At 49.1% G+C, this 19,285-nt stretch overlaps 2 protein-coding genes and 1 non-coding gene across 4 annotated transcripts; 2 read left to right on the top strand and 1 right to left on the bottom strand.

Annotated features, from left to right (window-relative positions):
• The first annotated feature begins 261 nt into the window (after positions 1-261).
• MIR130 (microRNA mir-130) lies at positions 262-349 on the top strand. The gene has a single exon (NR_129062.2). It is a non-coding gene; the product is annotated as a microRNA mir-130 (primary transcript).
• A 2,443-nt stretch (positions 350-2,792) lies between these two features.
• YPEL4 (yippee like 4) lies at positions 2,793-4,835 on the bottom strand. Its single transcript, XM_054725287.1, has 4 exons — positions 4,547-4,835; positions 4,353-4,396; positions 3,884-3,992; positions 2,793-3,713 (listed from the first exon to the last, which is right to left on the bottom strand). Exons 1-4 carry the CDS (start codon positions 4,685-4,687, stop codon positions 3,624-3,626), a joined length of 384 nt encoding a protein of 127 aa, XP_054581262.1. The 5' UTR covers positions 4,688-4,835; the 3' UTR covers positions 2,793-3,623.
• A 6,432-nt stretch (positions 4,836-11,267) lies between these two features.
• CLP1 (cleavage factor polyribonucleotide kinase subunit 1) lies at positions 11,268-14,645 on the top strand. 2 transcript variants are annotated; one of them, XM_008159323.3, is made up of 3 exons: positions 11,268-11,394; positions 12,352-12,979; positions 13,544-14,645. In XM_008159323.3, exons 2-3 carry the CDS (start codon positions 12,374-12,376, stop codon positions 14,213-14,215), a joined length of 1,278 nt encoding a protein of 425 aa, XP_008157545.1. In that variant the 5' UTR covers positions 11,268-11,394; positions 12,352-12,373; the 3' UTR covers positions 14,216-14,645. The 2 variants fall into 2 exon arrangements, with proteins under 2 accessions (XP_008157545.1, XP_054581447.1); XM_054725472.1 differs by lacking the exon at positions 11,268-11,394 and adding an exon at positions 11,426-11,488.
• The last annotated feature ends 4,640 nt before the right edge of the window (positions 14,646-19,285 follow it).

Genomic DNA, 19,285 nt, shown 5'->3' with positions numbered 1-19,285 from the left:
CCAATTTTTGGGATTTCCACCAGTCACTTCCTGTGAAGACGGAGAGTCAAGCTCAAGGTATTCCTTCGGCTGCCTTCTTGCCCCCTGTTCACCATGCCAAAACTCAAGAAAAAGGTGGTCACGGTGCTGGGCGAGCGTGGGGAAGAAGGCAAGGAGTGGAGAGTAGATAGAGGATTAACACTGGGAACCGAGGAGAAGGGAGGGAGGCTGAGTGGGCCGGGGACTGGGAGAGGGGTGAGGAGGCAGGGCCGGCACGCCTCTGCTGCAGGCCGGAGCTCTTTTCACATTGTGCTACTGTCTGCACCTACCACTAGCAGTGCAATGTTAAAAGGGCATTGGCCGTGTAGTGCTACCAGCGCCGGCTGCCTCCTCAGCATCGAGACTTCCTCTCCCATCTGGGCACCAATCAGCTACCCTAGTGGGAATTTGGGAAGCCTCGCTATCACAGGCGAATAGCTCACATTTATGGAAGGACTTCTACGTGCAATCTGTGTGCTAGACCCTGATTACGTGATGGTGTGCACTAGTGACTCCTTGGCAAGTCACAACCCCGTTTCACAGATGGAGAAACTGAGCCAGACCGTTGGAGCAGTATGGCCAAGGTTATACAACTCTTAAGTTGCAGAGCCTGGATAGAATCTTGTCCTAAATCTGGCAATTCACCTATCTTTTTGTAGAACCATCTGAAGAGGCTTGGGTAGGTTCTCAATTGAGCTGAGGGGTGGAAGGTTTGAATGCCATCTGCTGGTTGTATGAGGGTATCTTCCAAAGTCTGAAGCCTTTAAGGATAAAAGTGGTAGCTTGTTGGCTAAGGAGGTCTCAGACTTGGCTTGGGATTGGAGGGTGGTGAATGGAGAAGATTGGGAGAATCCCTGTTATGACCCGAGTAGACCTCTATGAGAAAAAGCGATGCACAGGAAAGATAAAAGGGCTAACTTGAAAACACTGCTCCCCAGGGATGAGGACATGGATGCTCCTGGCATTCTATGCCTGTGGCTTTTTCTCTGGGTCTTGGCTGTAGAAAGACCCAGCATGACCCTTCTTGGTCACAGGTGTTTGATAATGATGTTTCTTGAGGGTATACCTGTCTGAACCTCCAAGATTTAGACCGCATTGCCCACAGCCTGATCTTAGAGACTAAAATAGGATCCCTGGGCTGAGTCCACAGAAGGTTTCTTCCAGGAGAGATTGCAGGAGCTTGAAAGCAACAACTATGCCATTTACTCCTTTGCTTCCCACAGTGCCTAGTTGGCTTAGTAAGAACTTAAAAGGAAGTTGAGAGACAGGAATATTTGGGGAGCCTTAAGAAGGCAGCTAGTTTGTGCCCGATTTTCAAGGTCAGAGATTGAAGCTTCAGAAACCTTCCTGAACTTTGCTGCAATAAATGGGACCAAGAGGGACAGGATTCTGGGTCCCTTGCTGGAGCCAATACGATCTCTAGACATCACCAGGCATGCAGACACTGAACAGGGGAGCAGACCTCTCCGATGGGGATGCATTTGCCTTCTTGCACCTGACTTCCAGTTCTCTTCAGTTCTTCTGCCCAGACAGCTCCATTCTGACATCTGACAGTATTGGAGATGCTACACAGTTTATGTCCCATACTTTCTTCAGTCTATTAATGGTTCTGCTTGAGTGTCTTCTCTGGGCACAAAAAAAGCCGTTTGATGATGCCACTCCATTCTTGTTAAAAAAACAAGAACTTTTCAGTGTTTCCCCAATGCCCTTGGGATGAAATCTTGATTCCCTAAATGGTCTATGACTGTCTTTCCTGTGTCCTCTCATCTCTCACCCATTTGCACCTACACTCCAGATTGGGGAAACTTACTTCCTCCTCCAATTGGCTAAGTAAGAGCCACTGATGCAGATCTCGCTGCCTGAACTATTCCCCCACCTTCCACTCTTCTCTTCACCCACCCAACTTCTCATCCTGCATTTGCCATCACAGTCATCACTTCCGCTAAGCCTACCTTGACGCCTCAGATTTTGACTTAAGCCTCTCCTGCAAGCTCCCAAGTTTGCTCCTCACCCCTGTTCAGATCCTGTCACCTTCTATTGGAATTGCCTGATTACTGTTTGTCCTCCCACTAGACCACCATGAAGTCAGGCCATGCTGCCTTGCTCTTCACTTGCCTCTCCAGTGGTTAACACCATGCCTGAAAAGCAATAGTCGCTTTGCAAATATTTGCAGTATCCATGAGTGAATCTGGAAATAACAAGCCAGCTTGTTATTTGGTTTTTATAATGTGTACAGTCCTCTGCAGTTGTCAGTGACCCAACAACAATAGCAACCTCACATCACTGCCAAAAATTGCACTTGGGTCACATGATTGCGTTGATGCTGCAATTTTGAACTGTTTTGTTCCACTTTGTATCAATTGCCAGGGCAGCACCTTGGCTGGTCGACTTTCCTCTGAGCCTGAAGTATGGCCGTGAGCTGACCAACATATGACAGAATCGGGCGCAAAGGCAATGGGACCCAAGAACACCCTAGCTCTGGGATGAGTTTCTTCCCAGATGTCCAATCATGAATCCAGACAAAATTGGTTAATCAAGGGCTCCGGTAGACTCAGACTGTTTTGGATGCTCCAAATGGAATGACTCACAAAAGCCATCCCTCTTACTAAACAAAACCTCACCTGAATACCCATCCCTTAGTAAAAACTCCAGTGGGGTTTTGCCACAGACAAAGCAACGGCTGCCCCCTAGCGGTATGAAGGGACGGTGCGGGGGAGGTGACTGGTTACTTGCACAAGGAAGGAAAGTCAGAGGACAGCACTTCATAGCTGCTTTTCCTCTTTTTATTAAAAATAAACCCAAACACTTTAAGTCTCATACAAAAGTTTCATTCGCTGGTGGCAGCCACGAGAATGCCTGGCCCCGTAGCACTGATTTCCCACCTCCCCTCCCAGGGAGCAGTAGCTGGGCCTCAGGGAATGCCCGTAGAGACCGCTCGCTCCGGAAACAGCCAGCTGGGGGTGGGGGCTGCTCCAGAGGCAGCTCTCCCCATCCCACTAAGTGGCAAAGGTTAGATACTGGAAAGTGCCTCTTTTAGTGCCAAGATAAACAAGTGGAGTGAAATGGAAACCCCTGTGATTCCTTTATTTCCCAGGGCCTGGGATTTGAGAATTTTCCCTTTCACCCTCAGAGACTGGTTTCTCCCTGTGTATGAGGCCCGAACTTCACCCCAACCCAGGCTTTTTCTCTGATATTCTGTGGCCCAGGATGTACCAGCCCCTGACTCAAGCTTTGTCCTCCGTTTACTCGAAAAGGTGGAGCAAAAGCAGATTCCTCCTACTGGCCTCTGCCTAACACATGGCCTGCCATCTCCTCCATTTATAGGACCTTGGGCCTAGGAGGAACCCACAACCACCCCTTTCCCCAGTTTTGCCTCTCTCCTGACTGCTGCCCACTCCTGAGCCTTGGACACCCCTGGAGTACCCCAGACCCCTGTTCCAAAGAGGCCTGGGAGTGATGAGGTGGAGGCGGGAGGGGTTGGTGGGAGCCGGGATCCCCCCAGGGGTGGAGCAGTACTCATGCTGGTACGGACTGCTGGTCAGGGCCAGGAGACAGGCATGGGAGGGTGGGGCATGCGGAGGAAGGGCACTGCCTGCCTGAGCCCCTCAGTCCCAGCCGTTGTCCTTCACCATGTGTGACATTTCAATGATGTACTTCCCCTCCTTGTACTTCTGGCTCGTCTCAAAGGCTTGCTCCTGGTGGGGAGGGAGCGGTGAATGTGGGACCACGCAGTCCCCGCCAGGTCCTCCTACCTCCTGTATTACCCCTGCCCTGAAAGCCCCTCCCCCCACCCGGTCCACCCCACGGGGGCTTGGAGGCCATGGAGACTGTCCATTGTGGAGGGTGCCCCCCACCCTGTACTTACATATTTCCAGCCCAGTGTGGTTTTGCAGCTCTCACAGAAAATATCAGCTACCGAGTGGAGCCCCGTGAGCAGAAGGCGCTGTTCTGCCGGCCCACAACCCACGTTGACCCTGTCTCAAGAAACAGGAGGGACCCAGCACCCGGTGGGGTCGCTCTGTCAGTCCAGCCCCCAAACAGCCCAAAGGAACTTCCATCTGGAGAGCTGAACCCGCCCGACTGGGAGCCCCCTGCCTTCAGCAACCGGCCCCTTTAGGCCTGGTGCCTGGGCCGCCTTCTTCCAACGGGGGAATTCCAGTTCTGCCCAGACTCCCCACAAGACAACTGCAGCCTGAGTTCCTGAACCCCTTTGCAAGAGGGGACGCAAAGCAGAGTTGCAAGGCCACCTTCTGGCGGCTCACCTTCTTTGTCCACAGAGGGACATTATGCACACACACAAGCACACACACACACAAAGAGAGAGGTGGACTCACACGGAGTTAAACAGGTAGGCTCGGCCATGGCTCCCTTGGAAGGACTGTGGAGACACGGGACAGGCAGTGACTACTGGGTGGCCCGCGGCCCCCTCTTCCCCCCCCCCCCCCGCTTGAATCCCCAGGGGCATGGAGGAGGAAGGGCAGGCTGGTGGGGGAGAGGAGGGGGAGAGGCAGGCCCCCAGGTGGCGTACCTTGGAAATAAGCTCATCGTGTTTGGCCAGGTGTGCTCGGCAGTGGACGCAGCTGTAGGTGCGGTGGCAACGGGGCAGGTAGCTACGGAACGTCTTGGTGGGGAGGCAGGCAGGGCCCGGGCCAGGGTCACAGCTGGGCATGACGGGCTGGAGGACGATGCCCTGGCGGGCTGGAGGGGCCGGCGCTGTGCAGCCCCCACACAGGCGGTCGCAGGTGAAGCAGCGGAGCAGGTTGGCTAGAGCCGTGTTTCAGGGCAGGAGAAATGTGGGGGGGCTGCCCGGCCAGGGCCCCCCCCCCCCAGATGTGAACCAGGTAGAAATAGAAGTCACCTGGGAAGAGGGGAAGGTGCATCATCAGGAGAGCTGTGGCCTCCTGTGGAGCCCCTCCCGAGGGAATGGCGAAGCTGGCGCTCATCTCACCCCTGCCCTCCGTGCCCCATCGCCATCAATTCAGCGTTCAGGCGCTCTGAGCCTCCCTGTCCCCTGGATTCCCATCTGCTCCGGCAAGCCTGGCAGCAGTTCCAGGCCGCAGGTGCCCTAGCTGGGGAGGCGCTGTCTCACCCCCGCCCCCGGGGCGGGCGGGAGCAGCCTCCAGCATCTCCATGGGGAGCAGCCGCTGGTCCACGCTGCCATGGGAGCCATGCCATCTGCAGTGCTCGCCTTGATGTCAGTCCTCGGTGAGGATCTGCCTCCCACATGCTCTGATAGGCTCTGGGGCTCTAAGCCTCTTAGCATTGGGGTAGTCTGGCAGTTTTTCTATTTCATCGCCTCTATTTACAACACAATTGGTCCTTCATACATTCTGTGTGGGAGGAGGAGGGGAAGATGAAAGGGAGAGCAGGCCAGGCCAGCAGGTGCACACGCCGTGCTTCATCCCTCTCCTGGCACTAGAACTTCATGGGTGTCTCCTTCTCTACCAGAGACCTTGGAAGTGGCCGTTGTTGCCTGATCCTGCCCCTTGGTCCACTCTGTGTGGCTCAGAAGCAGTCCCTGGCTGTCTTCTCAGCCACTGAGCCCCTGGGTCTCTTTTCTACTGCTCTTTACAATGGCCTTGGCCCTCCATTCAGGATGTAGGCCCCTAGCTATAGGAGAGGAACTTCAGGCAAATCTGACAGCTGGAATGAATGGAAAACGGGCCCCCTGGCAGGAAGGGCAGCGCTGAGCAGGGCTGGGGGTGTAGTGTATGGACAACATCTTCCAGGAGCAGCAAGAAGGGGACTTGAATTTTCAAAAGCTGTGCTTTGGGGCACAAGGCAGAGAATGTTTCCACCTTCTGCTGGGGGCAGGGACGAACAGCAGTGCCCCTGTGGGTGACAGAAGATATATTTGCCAGGTTCTGATTAGGAGTCTTGAGGAAGATGCTGACATCTGTCCAAACTCCAGCCCGAGTGGCTGAGGGAGCTGGAGGCAGAGGATAAGAAGGGAGGTGGCCTCTGGTGGCTCTGATAAGCAGGTGAGATGCTGCCTTCTCCTTCATGGGGCCTTCAGGGCCGGGGCGGGTGGTTTAGCCCAAGTCTGGTTCAGAGGTGCCAGCTGGGTGCTCTCTGAGGCAGAGCAGAGGCAGTGTGGCTCCGGGTAGCCAGGGCAAACGGGCTGTCATCCTGCCCTCTGCAGTGGCTGCTAGTGCCCAGCTGCTCCAGTCCTTCTTGGGGCCGGCAGTCTCTCCATAAAACCCCGGACAGAGACCATCTTCCGTTTCACGTCCTGTCCCCGTGGCTGGGCCCCAGGAAGACACCGTGGGCTGAATTCAGGGTGACATTGGGCTCTGGTCGCAAGAAACAGGCTCTCCTCACCAGCACAAACTGGTCAGCATCCACTTCACAGGTCTGCCTCCAACTTTGCCTGCGGTGGCCCTCTGCCGCTCCACCTAGCACACCTTCAAGGGCCCAGGAAGGGGCTGGCCAGGTCCCTGCTCAGCCTCCTTCCCCCGGCCTCCGTCACGCCTCCCACCCTCTCTCTCCCCTGCTTCCCCATTAAGCAAAGCAGAGGCTGCACAGGCCAGAGAATCACTCACAGGAGGGGCGGTAGGGGTCATATCTTCTCCATCTCAGATCACAGAGAAAAGCCAGTTGGGCAAACGACAGGGAAAAACAAAGACAAGCTGGGTGCTGGGGAGAGGATGGTCCCCGAGTGAGCCAGCGCTGGACCGTGGGAGGCAGGGGAGAGGGAGGGTTGGGGAGGGCGGGCTGCTGAGCAACCATCACCGACAGCAGAGGCCCCAAGGCAGAGGCTCCAGGAACCGGGTGCGAATCCTGTGCCTCTCCGGGGGGAGAAACGGAGGGGGCCACACGCTCACAATGGATTTTCTCATCTGCTCTGAGGCTTCGGCCCCCTCTGGGCTGGCATTCTCGCAGGGTATGGTCCAAAATCATTAGCAGCGCAGCCAGCTCCCAGAGCCGGCTTGGAGGTGCGGGGGACGGGGGGGGGGGGGGGGAGGGCGGCCGGGGAGGGTCTGCAACAGCCACAAAACAATCAACAGCGATGCCTGATGCTGCAGCCAAAGTTGCCGGGAAATAAGTGCGGAACCGTCAGAGCTCGGTGAGGGATGGAGGAGCGGAGGAGCTGAGGAGCGGAGGCAGCAGGGAGGGGGAAGGGAGGACAAAGGATGGATGAATAATGCTTTTGCAAAGGGGAGAAAGCAACACGCAGCAGGAGGAGGAAATTTGCAAAGGGAAAAAAATTCATTTGGAGAAGGGCTGCCCCCTCACCTTGAGGTCTGCTCCAGAGATCTCCGTCTATCTCTCTCTCTCTCTCAATCTCTCTGCTCACTCTTCTCTCTTCTCTGTCCGCTCCTTCAATTGGGAAGGGGGTGGGGGTGGGGGAGGGGATTTAGGGGCTAAAGACTGGGGCTGCAGAGCTGGCCAGCTGCTGGGGGGGCCAGAGGTTGTCTCCCGTCTGTACCTCGGTCTGTGGGTGAATGTAGCTGTGTGTTGTGGAACTGCATCATAACACTGTGAGTCATCCATCCCCCCACCCCCCTCACCTCCCACGTCAGAGCAGGGCTGGGAGACACAGGAGGCGGGTCGGGAGGGAGAAGGCAGGCATCCAGAGAAGGGGCTGGGGGGGGGGGGGGGGGCGGGCGGGGGAGGAGGTGAGGCAGGGGTGGGAACAGAAAGCCGGGACAGGAGGGGTGCGAAAGAGGAAAGGCTGGTTGCTGAGGAGGAAGACAGTGTGGTCAAGGAGAGAGAACCTTGGGGAAGGACAGGGCTGGACAAGGATGGAGTACTGGTGGCAGGGACTGTGAGAGATGGATGCCGAGAGTCAGGCTCCTGTACACACATTTAAGGTGACATTTCCCATTTCAGCTCGGATCCCAGTCTGACACAGAGCAAAGACAGACTGATGGTCACATACAGCAAATTGTGCCCCCAAGCTTGTGCCAGGTACTTCCCAGCCTCCAAGCCTCAGCTTAAGACCCCCAAAGGGGGTCACCGACCCAATAGGACATCTTCCATGCAGGAACCTGTGAATCACCTCCAAATTCCTTGTGCTTCACGAACGGAGACACTTACATTACAGAAGGTTCCCTCCTGGGTACAGTAGACTTACTGAGGCAGGTGCTCTAGGCCAGCGGTCGCCAACCGGTGGTCCGTGAGGTCTGAAAGGCTGGCGACCGCTGGCCTAGACCACAAGCCAGGAAGTGAGGAAATGAGCAAAAGCCCTTTCGGACACAGGGAAACCTAGTGGTAGGGAAAGTTGAGGAACGCAGCCTGTCAAGAGACCCACCTGGGCTGTCATCCCCTACTTGACACAGTGCTTGGCACCTAGAGGACATTAAAATTGTTTTTAATAAAAAACAAAAATCCAGGAATTTCTTCCAGGTATTCTGTAAAGTCAGCCTCTACCCAACAGCCTCTCTCCTATTGAGCAGGGAGTTTTATTGGGGACTCTTAGTCAGTTACACAATGTCAATCATTTACCCTGCAGGCCACAGGTTGGGCCACGTCTATAAGCCTCTTGTCACGAGCTTGGGCTTTGGAATCTTGTATTTTTTTTGCTATGACACTTGCTCACGGTGTGACTTTGAGCAAATGACAGGCTTACACTTTCTGAGACCCAGTTTCTTGTCTGTAAAATAAGGGTAATAACAGGAACCAACCTCTTAAAAGTTGTTTTGAAGATTGAATGGGATGATACACATAAAGTAGTACTAAGCATGATGCCTATAACAAGAAAGCATCTGATGTTAGCTTTTAAGTTTTTATTGCAGTTTGAGGAGGGGAAGCTATGATAATGCCACCCATTTGCACAGTGGCTTACATTTTTCAAAGCCCTTTCAGATATCTTCTTTCACAGACACCCTGTACAGTCAGTTTTATTATTTCCAGGGGAAGGGGGAGAGATAGGTGAAGGAACTGGCCCAAGCTAGGACTCAAACCCAGGATTTTGGAGACCGAGCCCAGTTATTATAACAACAGCCAACACATATGTAGTGCCAGGGACTGTCGTCTGGGCTTTACAGGTGTAAATTCACTTAGTCCTCACTGCCATTGTCATCCTCACTTTACAGACTAGGACTTGTTTCAGTCTAGCTCACATGGTTAATCCAGACTGAGAAACCTGAGATTTTCCTGGCTTGCCTTTGTCCTGCTGGCCCTACCTGAGCACTCACTTTCTTAGGATGCCATCCTCACTTCGCAGGTTTTTCTCTGACGGTTTGCCTGAATTATTTCATTCATTCACTATGCATGCATTAGTTCTTCAATGAACTATTAGGTATCCCCTAATCTTTCGCCATTCTTCAAAAATTCAATTCCAGTCTTCCATTCGCATATTTTTCTCCCCAAGTGAGCTCATGCTGTCCTGTTTCTCTACAGTGTATCTCCTAAATCTGTTTCTTCGCCTCCACACTCTTTCCCTTGAGGCAATTTCTCCCAATTCTCTGAAGGTCGTCTTTATTTGGATACCGTATAGCTAGCTACCTCAAACTGAATTTAGGGAGGAGCACCCACCCCACCCCCTTTAGACTGCTCTCCATTCTGCTTCTTTTTTAAAAAAAATATTTTATTAATTTTTTACAGAGAGGAAGGGAGAGGGAGAGAGAGTTAGAAACATCGATGAGAGAGAAACATCCATCAGCTGCCTCCTGCATGCCCCCTACTGGGGATGTGCCCGCAACCAAGGTACATGCCCCCTTGACCAGAATCGAACCTGGGACCCTTCAGTCCGAAGGCCGATGCTCTATCCACTGAGCCCAACTGGTTAGGGCTCCATTCTGCTTCTTAAACAGAGTCAGGGCACAACATTTAAAGCATCTGTGCTTGCCTACACTCCCTTTTCTCACTCTCACCAAGCCCTCCTGTCATCTCCACCCCCGCCCCCAAACAGCACTGTCCTCGTGGTCTTTTTCAACCTCCTCTCCAGCTAAATCCTTGGTTATTATTTTCCTGAGTTAAAACTGATAACCTATTTTGCTTCCAAACTTTCAATCCTTACCCCCCAAAACTACTCACCTTTTCCCCCACTTCCCACTGTTTTCCTCAAAAATGGTTCCTCATATTCCTCCAGCACTTACATTTCCTTTCTGGTCTGCTGTGTAGACAAGAACACTTCCTCCTCCCCCTCCCCCTCCCTCTCTTCTCCTTTTTGTCCCTCTTTTTTTTTTTTTTTTTCTTTACCCAATTCTCCCTCTCAATGTCAAACTTCTGGTACTCTCACTCAAGGTACCAGAGAGTGCTATCACTCAAAACACACGATGTTTTCAGAATTTATCTTAAACCCCAGAATCTTGTGGCGTTCCTTTCTTCATACCCAGCTAGCAACGTCTCCCATTACATTTCCCTAACTTAACGTTTCCCCCTCCTTACGCGTGAAAAGAAAAACAAACCACCCACAGGCAATCCTTTGTGTAAGTCCCTCTACCTTTATGATACGTCATGTTCTGAATGTTAGCCCGTTAGAAATCAGGACATGTTCTGTGACTACACACTTCAGTGATGCGCACAGGGCAGCACTCCATGAGAAATATTCTGAGTCAAAATGAAATATAATTGGAATCTGATAGAAAAGGAACACTGAAAGAGAGACGTTCTTAAGACACAAATTTAGCACGTGTCTCTTGAGATAGAATTTTTTAATAATAAACCGTCTTTAGGTTTCAGGGTATGAAGTTGAGAACAGTGTTTTGAAATAACAGCAACTAGTGTTCACTAAGTGCCAGTTAGGGGCCAGGCAGTTTATTTCACATCAGGAACTTGTCCAGCGGTTGCTGGTGAGTATATTGGCAGGTCTGGAATTCCAATTCAGGTCTCTTGGACACCAAAGCCAGACACCTGGACCCTGTCTAAAGGTGCAACTCAGCTGCTGACTTGGGAGCATCATCTCTTTGCTAGGCACTGCTGTCCTGGGATGCAGAGAGACGTTGCCTAGGCCAGCAGGCTATCTTGGGACCTAGACAGTGAGTCTCCCTCCATTCCCGCCGCCCTTTTCCTTCCCTGGCAGCGGATGAGCGAGAACAGGGTGGTAAGTCCGCTACCGCTACACTCCAGCAACCCTTGGCCCCTTGGCCAGTCCCGGCCGCGCGGGGGCGTAACCGCCACTCCTACGGGATCAAGTCAGCAGGCGAACAATGACCGTCGCTGCTCCGCCCACCTTTTGCGTCACAATCAAAACAGTCCTGTAACTACAACTCCCAGAAGGCCGGGCGGCTGCGCGAGCTCAACTGCACCCAGCCGTTTCCGCACAACTACATATCCCAAGGGGCATCGCGCGACCGCGTCTCCTCCACTGCGCAAGTGCAGAACTGCTCGAGTTTCCGGCGTGGGTCTGGGCCCGCCCGGCTGTAGTTGGGCTAGGGTCCTGACCCGGAGGGCTTCTCAGTTTACCATTTGGGGGTAGTGGCTGTGCAGGTAAGATAATAAGCTCAGGAAAGCAACCGTCGCCTCCTTGGGACTTGGGCGGATTTCGTATCTGGGTCAGCTGGGACAGATGCGGGACCTAGAGGTGCGGTCTGGTATCGGAAATAACTTCCTGATCTTTTCTCGGCGTTTTCTGGTTTACTTAAGTGATGTTTTCCTCCAACAATCCCTGCTGGTCCCCAGAACAACATTTTGTGTGAGGACGTGTAAATGCCTCCAGTTGGCAGCTGAGGAAAAGATTCAGAGAGGTTAAGTGATTTGTCTGAAGAGACTACTAAACGTTGCTGAGCGGAATATTGAAATGTTTGGTTTTTTTTTTTAAGCCCAATATTGCTATTCTCTGGTTTGCATCCGGATTTTTGTTGACTAAGAGGGTTGGGGAGTAGGCACCTCTTGCCTTCTCTGGAGTATCCCAATGGAGTGATGAAGAGAGCGATGAGGTGATGTGATCAAGTGTTTTGTCAATCTGTAGATATAATGTTTTTTAAAATATATTTTTACTGATTTCAGAGAGGAAGAGAGAGAGAAAGAGAGAGAAACATCAATGATGAGAGGGAATCATTGATAAGCTGCCTCCTGCACGCCCCCTACTGGGGATTGAGCCTGTAGCCCAGGCATGTGCCCTTGGCTGGAGTGGAACCTGGGACCCTTCAGGCCACAGGCCAACGCTCTATCCACTGAGCCAAACCAGCTAGGGCTATAATTTTATTCTAATGTCTCAGTCATGTATTCGCTCGGTGTATGTACAGAGGTGCCTGTGGGTTATCAAGCTCTATCCTGGGTACTAGAGATACAGCAGGAAACAAAAATGCCCAACCTTAGTGGGGTAGACAGATGGTGATCAGAGATAAGGAGAAAAATAAAGCAGGGTCAGGGGAAACATTCATTGGAGGACTTTGAACAGAGTTCTAACTTGTATTTAGATCTGATATTTAATTTGTGTACTAGGCACAGCAGCTACACGGAAAAGATGGGAGAGGAGACCAATGATGACAAGAAGCCAACAACTAAATTTGAACTAGAGCGAGAAACAGAACTTCGCTTTGAGGTGGAAGCATCTCAGTCAGTTCAGTTGGAGCTGCTGGCTGGCATGGCAGAAATCTTTGGCACAGAGCTGACCCGAAACAAGAAATTCACCTTTGATGCTGGTGCCAAGGTAGCTGTTTTCACTTGGCACGGCTGCTCTGTGCAGCTGAGTGGCCGCACCGAGGTGGCTTATGTCTCCAAGGACACCCCTATGCTGCTTTACCTCAACACTCATACAGCTTTGGAGCAGATGCGGAGGCAGGCGGAGAAGGAAGAAGAGCGAGGCCCCCGGGTGATGGTAGTGGGCCCCACGGATGTGGGCAAGTCCACAGTGTGCCGCCTGTTGCTCAACTACGCAGTGCGTTTGGGCCGCCGTCCCACTTACGTGGAGCTGGATGTGGGCCAGGGCTCTGTGTCTATCCCTGGTACCATGGGGGCCCTCTACATTGAGCGGCCAGCAGATGTTGAAGAAGGATTCTCCATCCAGGCCCCTCTGGTGTATCATTTTGGATCCACCACTCCTGGCACCAACATCAAGCTTTATAATAAGGTCAGAGCCAAGGTGGGATGGAGGGTAGGGTTGCTATCAGGGTAGGAAGCTGTGCAGAAGTAAGTCAATCTCAAATTATTAAATGTTTCCGTGGACCTATTAAGTTATTTATTAAATTCCCACTTGGGAGACAGAAGAAGCAACATAAAAATTAAATCCATGCCGAAACCGGTTTGGCTCAGTGGATGGAGCGTCAGCCTGCGGACTGAGGGGTCCCAGGTTTGATTCTGGTCAAGGGCATGTACCTTGGTTGCGGGCACATCCCCAGTGGGGGTTGTGCAGGAGGCAGCTGATCGATGTCTCTCTCTCATCGATGTTTCTAACTCTCTATCCCTCTCTCATCCTCTCTGTAAAAAATCAATAAAATATATTAAAAATAAATAAATAAAATAAAATAAAAATAAAATATATTAAAAAAAAACAAATCCATGTTACGGGATCAAAACTAGAGTCATTAAAAATGTTTTTCTTGTACTTAATAGCACTTATTCTAAAGAGAGACAAAATAATAATAGGTTCATTCATTTTTGTGTTTTTTTCCCTCACCTTGGTTGTCTTTTGCAGATTACGTCTCGTCTAGCAGATGTGTTCAACCAAAGGTGTGAAGTGAACCGAAGGGCTTCTGTGAGTGGCTGTGTCATTAACACCTGTGGCTGGGTCAAGGGCTCTGGTTACCAGGCCCTGGTGCATGCAGCTTCAGCCTTTGAGGTAGATGTGGTTGTGGTTCTGGATCAAGAACGACTTTACAATGAACTGAAACGGGACTTGCCTCACTTTGTGCGTACTGTGCTGCTCCCTAAATCCGGGGGTGTGGTTGAGCGCTCCAAGGATTTCCGGCGGGAATGTAGGGATGAGCGTATCCGTGAGTATTTCTATGGATTCCGGGGCTGTTTTTACCCCCATGCCTTCAATGTCAAATTTTCAGATGTGAAAATCTACAAAGTTGGGGCACCCACCATTCCAGACTCCTGTTTGCCTTTGGGCATGTCTCAGGAGGACAATCAGCTGAAGCTAGTACCTGTCACCCCTGGCCGAGATATGGTGCACCACCTCCTGAGTGTCAGCACTGCTGAGGGCACAGAGGAGAACCTTTCTGAGACCAGTGTGGCCGGTTTCATCGTGGTGACCAGTGTGGACCTGGAGCATCAGGTGTTTACCGTTCTCTCTCCAGCCCCCCGTCCACTGCCTAAGAACTTCCTTCTCATCATGGATATCCGGTTCATGGATCTTAAATAGAATCAGGGAGTCTTGCTGCCTGGGGCATGGAGATCTCTGGCCATCACCAGAGGCAGATGGGCTGAAGAGTGAGAGTCTGTTGAGGCCAGGCTGACCAGTAAATGGTTGGACCAGTAAAAAGCATGTATTCTACCTCTTAAAACGGGTGATGGTAACTTAACTACTAATCTTGAACCAAAAGAAAAACCACGAGACTATAATTGGTTTCTTAGATCACCTAAGGTGCCACTTCAAATTCTCTAAGACCCTGGAGAATCCCATTTCTTTCACCGTGTTACTATGTGGACTAATTTTTTAAAAAAAACCACTGCTTTATATACTATATATAGTACTTGTTACCTTATTTTTCCAGGATGTACGAGTGTATTAGAAGGACTCTTGACAATAAAGTTCAAACTTGGAAAAATTTTTAATAAATATTTTTGCCATATCACAGAAGTTGGTATAATTTTTTTTTTAATTTTGTTTGTCTCCCTAAGAATTATAGAAACATTATTAGAATGACTTATTGCTGAATGCTTAGAAAAGAGGAAAACAAAGAGCCCACCTATAAGCCAAGCAGGTAAATAGATGCTAACTAACTCTGTTCTCAGTGCAGAGGGGTAACTATGAGGAACCAAAGAGGCTAGTGATAAACTTGGGATGAGATTTCAGATCTAATAACTTTCCAGAGATCATTTTCTCCCAGGTGCAACTATCTTTCCTATTGTCTATTTGCTTGAAATCAGAATCTAAGTCAAAGTGTAAATTGAGCTTTCAGGTAGTAAGAAGCCAGAAAAGCCCATTCTCTGATCTGCAAATGCTTGATGTTCCTGGTTTGGACTTGGATTACTGAATAAGTATCTGATGTTCTTCATCTGTTCATTGTTTCCACAAGTATTTATTGAGCACCTACTGTTTGCCAGGAACCATTCTAGATGGGGAACAAGATAAAGTCTTATGGAGCTTACATTATAAAACAAACACAAAGATCACTGCTATTCAAGACTTAAAATTGGGTGATACGGGACAGTGACTGGGGCTACTTTAGAATGGGGTGGTCAGGAAAGACCTCTCCTGAGTTAAGAACTGAATGGTGCACAGCTAGTGTGGCTCAGTGGTTGAGAGTTGACTCATGCACCAAGAGATCGATGGTTGATTTCCTGGTCAGGGCACATGCCTGGGTTTCAGGGTCGATCCCCAGCAGGAGATGTACAAGAGGTAGCTGATCAATGTTGATGCATTGCTGTTTCTATCTCCCTCTCCCTTTCCCTCTCTAAAATCAATAAAAACATTTAAAAACTTATTTTAAAAAAGAGTATGTGAGAGATTAAAAAAAAGAGAGAGAGACTTGAATGGCTGTGCAAAATTTGGCCAAAATCTAGGTGGAGGGAACAGTGCAAAAACATAAGGAAAAAGCTCAGTGTGTTTGGTGAAGGAAAGGTCTGCTTGGCTGGAGTATAGTGAATCAAGGGGAGCGAGGTAAAAATTGAGGGACGAGGGAGCAGCAAAGATAAGATAATGTAGGGCTTTTGTAATCGCAGAGCAGTGGGAAACAATGGGTGAGGATGTGTATCTTAGTCCTTTAGAACTGCTATAACAAATACTACAATCTGGGTAGCTTATAAATAATAGAAACCTCACAGTTCTAAAGTCCAAGATCAAGGCACCAGCATGGTTGTGTTCTGATAGAGACTCTCTTCCAGGTTGCTAACTGCCAACTTCTAGCCCGTGTCCTCATATACTGGAAGGGGTAAGGGAGCTCTATGGAGGCTCTTTATGCATGACCTAAGCACCTCTCAGAGGCCCCACTCCTAATACAGTCATCTTTGGGGGTTAGGATTTCAATATATGAATTTAGGGGGACAAACATTCATACCATAGCAGATAATTAAACAGGAATGACGTGATCTGAGTTACATTTTGAAAAGATCATTGCTGTGTGGAAAATGGATTAAAGAGGCAAGAGTAGAGAAGCAAGGACACAAGTTAATTTCAATGTGATAATTGATGGGGAATTAAGAGTATGGCAGCAGCCCTAGCTGGTTTGGCTCAGTGGATAGAGCATCAGCCTGTGGACTGAAAGGTCCCAGGTTCAATTCTGGTCAAGGGTACATTCCCCAGTTGCGGTCCCCGGGCTCAATCCCAAGTATGGGGTGTGCAGGAGGCAGTCGATCAATGATTCTGTCATCATTGGTGTTTCAATCTCTCTCCCTCTCCTGTCATCTCTGAAATCAATAAAAATATACTTAAAAAAAAAAAAAAGAGTATGGCAGCAAAGGTGGAGTTGGTGAGTAGATTGCCTGGGGATATTTTGGATGTAAAGTTGATAGGCTTGCTGATGGGAGCAATAAGGAAAAGAAACTGGAATCAAAATGATTCCTAGCCCAGTCAGTGTGGTGTTGACCTATGAACCAGGAGGTCATGGTTGGATTCCTGGGCACATGCTGGGGTTTGGGGCTCCATCCCCAGTAGCGGGTGTGTAGGAGGCAGCCAGGTAATGATTCTTCCCATTGATGTTTCTATCCCTCTCTCCCCTCCCTTCCTCTCTGAAATCAATACAAACATATATATATAAAAGATAATTGCTACATTTTTTACTTGAGCAACTTTGATTGGCTATGAGATTGGGGAAACTCAGGGAGGAGGTAAGGGAATATCAAGTTCTACTTTGGCACTTAAATTTGGGCTATTACTCATCCATATGGAGATGCCACATAGACAGCTGGAAACATGAATCTGGAGGGTTAGGGCTGAAGGTTCATGGGAGCTATTGTCCTATAGAAGGCATTTAAAGCAGTGGTATTGGATGAAGTCACTTAAAGACTGGAAATCAGAAGGCAGATGGACTTTCAGGGTACTCCAAAAAAAGAAGTGAAATATAATGGCAGCTAGCAAAGGAGACTTGACTATGGATCTGGAGGCATGGATTTCAGCAATAATGTTGAAGAGTGTAGTCTTGGAATGGTGGGGATAAAAGTCCTATTGGAATATACTGAGATATAATCTGAATAAATATGTATAACTGTCAGGAACCAAGAGTCGGTCAAAGGATTAACTCTGACCTTCAGTAAGTTACTGAAACTAGGCCCACTTCCTCTTGCCTGAGGACAAAGCATTTCTTCTGTAGCCGCCCTTCAACTGCCACACCCTTTATCTATAGTTACGACTTTAGCCGATTATCTAGGTCAACCCCCACCCCTCCTAGGCATCCACCCTTCTAGAAATCACATATAAGGAACGCTGTAAAAATAAAGTTTTGAGGCTTGATCAGAAACCCCTTTGTCTTGCCTCCATTCTTTGCGTCCCTTGTCTGTTTCTCATTCTCTTAGGTGCGCCGCCTCGGTACCCCCGTTAGAAGACCCCGCAGGCCGGGGAAATATAACAACTATAGACAACTCTTTGAAAAAGCTTGCTAAGGAAGGGAGTAGCGGGGATATGGAGTCAAGGGAGAGTTGTTAGTTTTTTTTTTTGTGTGTGTGTGTGTTTTTTAGATAGAATGCCTCTCAGCATAACAGACTCAAAAGGGAGAGAATTTAATGATGGACATGGTATGTTCTTGACACTATCCTATTTTTTCTGTATTTCATTTTTCAAATAAAAAGTCAAAGAAAAAATTCAGAAGAAAATGCAGGAGTAAAGGGGAGAAACTATCCTTTAACACAAGCGAAGACATTTCATGAGGACAGGAGGGAAGGTGGCAGTATTTAAATATAAAGAGATGGTTGGTGCTGAAAGATAGGTCATTCCTCTCTAATTGAGTCTAAACCCCAGGGTAGCATTTTGTTCTTGTCTGCCTTTTTATTTACCAGTGAGTTGAACTAAAAATGACCCTGTGGTTTGCCATCTATAGGCATGAGGGAATACAAGTGAAGATAATTTGAAAAAGTATAGGTAAACTACACTAGAAACACTATAACATTTTTTTTGTTTTAAATTTACCTTTATTTTTGAAAGTATTACAAATGTCCTCCCTTCCTCCCCTTCCAGTAACCCTCCCTCATGCCTTCACCGAATTCTTGTCTGTGTTCGTGGGTTGTGGGTTATGTATATATGCATATAAGTTCTTTAGTTAATCTCTTCCCACCCTACCCTCCACCCCCACCCTCCTCTGAGATTTATCAGTCTATTCCAGGGGTCCTCAAACTTTTTAAACAGGGGGCCAGTTCACTGTCCCTCAGACCGTTGGAGGGCCGGACTATAGTTTAAAAAAATATGAACAAATTCCTATGCACACTGCACATATCTTATTTTGAAGTAAAAAAACAAAAGGGCAAAAACACCCGCATGTGGCCCGCGGGCCGTAGTTTGAGGACGCCTGGTCTATTCCATGTTTCTGTATCTCTGGGTTTATTTTGTTCACTAGATTCCACATATGAGTCAGATAATGTGATACTTTTTGTCTTTCTCTGACTGGCTTTTTTCGCTTAGCATAATATCCTCCAGGTCCCTCCATGCTGTCTCAAAGAGTAAGAAATCCTTCTATTTTATAGCTGCATAGTATTCCATTGTGTAAATGTAACCCATCTTTTTGATCCACTTATCTACTTATGGGCACTTGGGCTGTTTCCAAATCTTAGCTATTGTAAATAGTGCTGCTATGAGCATAGGGGTGCATATATTCTCATTGGTGTTTCAGGATTCTTAGGATATATTCCTAGAAGTCGGATCAAAGTTCCATTTTTTTTTTTTTTTTTTTGAGGAAACTCCATACTGTTTTCCATAGTGGCTGTACCAGTCTGCATTCCCACCTGTAAGGTATTTCTTTTTTCCCCCTCTACCCACTTTTATTTATTTATTTTTTTATGGATTTCAGAGAGAAAGGGAGAGGGAGAGATAGAAACATCAATGATAAGAGAGAATCATTGATCAGCTGCATCCTGCATGCCCCACACTGGGGTTCAAGACTGCAACCCAAGCATGTGCCCTTGACCAGAATTAAACCTGGGAGCTTTCAGTCCTCAGGCCGATGCTCTATCCACTGAGCCAAACCAGTTAGGGCTGTAAGGTATTTCTTGATATATACAAAGTAATTTATTGGAAGTTTGGTGGTCTAGATATCCCACTGTTTTAACCTGGATTATACTGTGC

Source organism: Eptesicus fuscus, chromosome 13, assembly GCF_027574615.1.
Source record: "Eptesicus fuscus isolate TK198812 chromosome 13, DD_ASM_mEF_20220401, whole genome shotgun sequence".
Taxonomy (NCBI): domain Eukaryota; kingdom Metazoa; phylum Chordata; class Mammalia; order Chiroptera; family Vespertilionidae; genus Eptesicus; species Eptesicus fuscus.
The sequence above is the reverse complement of the archived record's forward strand: the minus strand, read 5'-3'. Positions and strand labels throughout refer to the sequence as shown.

Bases quoted from the DNA above. Each gene is read 5' to 3' on its own strand.
- YPEL4 (XM_054725287.1), bottom strand. From the start codon at position 4,687: ATGCCCAGCTGTGACCCTGGCCCGGGCCCTGCCTGCCTCCCCACCAAG. The intron at 4,397-4,546 runs GTACGCCACCTG...GTGTCTCCACAG, and splicing joins ACGATGAGCTTATTTCCAAG to TCCTTCCAAGGGAGCCATGG. The intron at 3,993-4,352 runs GTGAGTCCACCT...TTCTTGAGACAG, and splicing joins GCCTACCTGTTTAACTCCGT to GGTCAACGTGGGTTGTGGGC.
- CLP1 (XM_008159323.3), top strand. From the start codon at position 12,374: ATGGGAGAGGAGACCAATGATGACAAGAAGCCAACAACTAAATTTGAA. The intron at 12,980-13,543 runs GTCAGAGCCAAG...TGTCTTTTGCAG, and splicing joins ACATCAAGCTTTATAATAAG to ATTACGTCTCGTCTAGCAGA.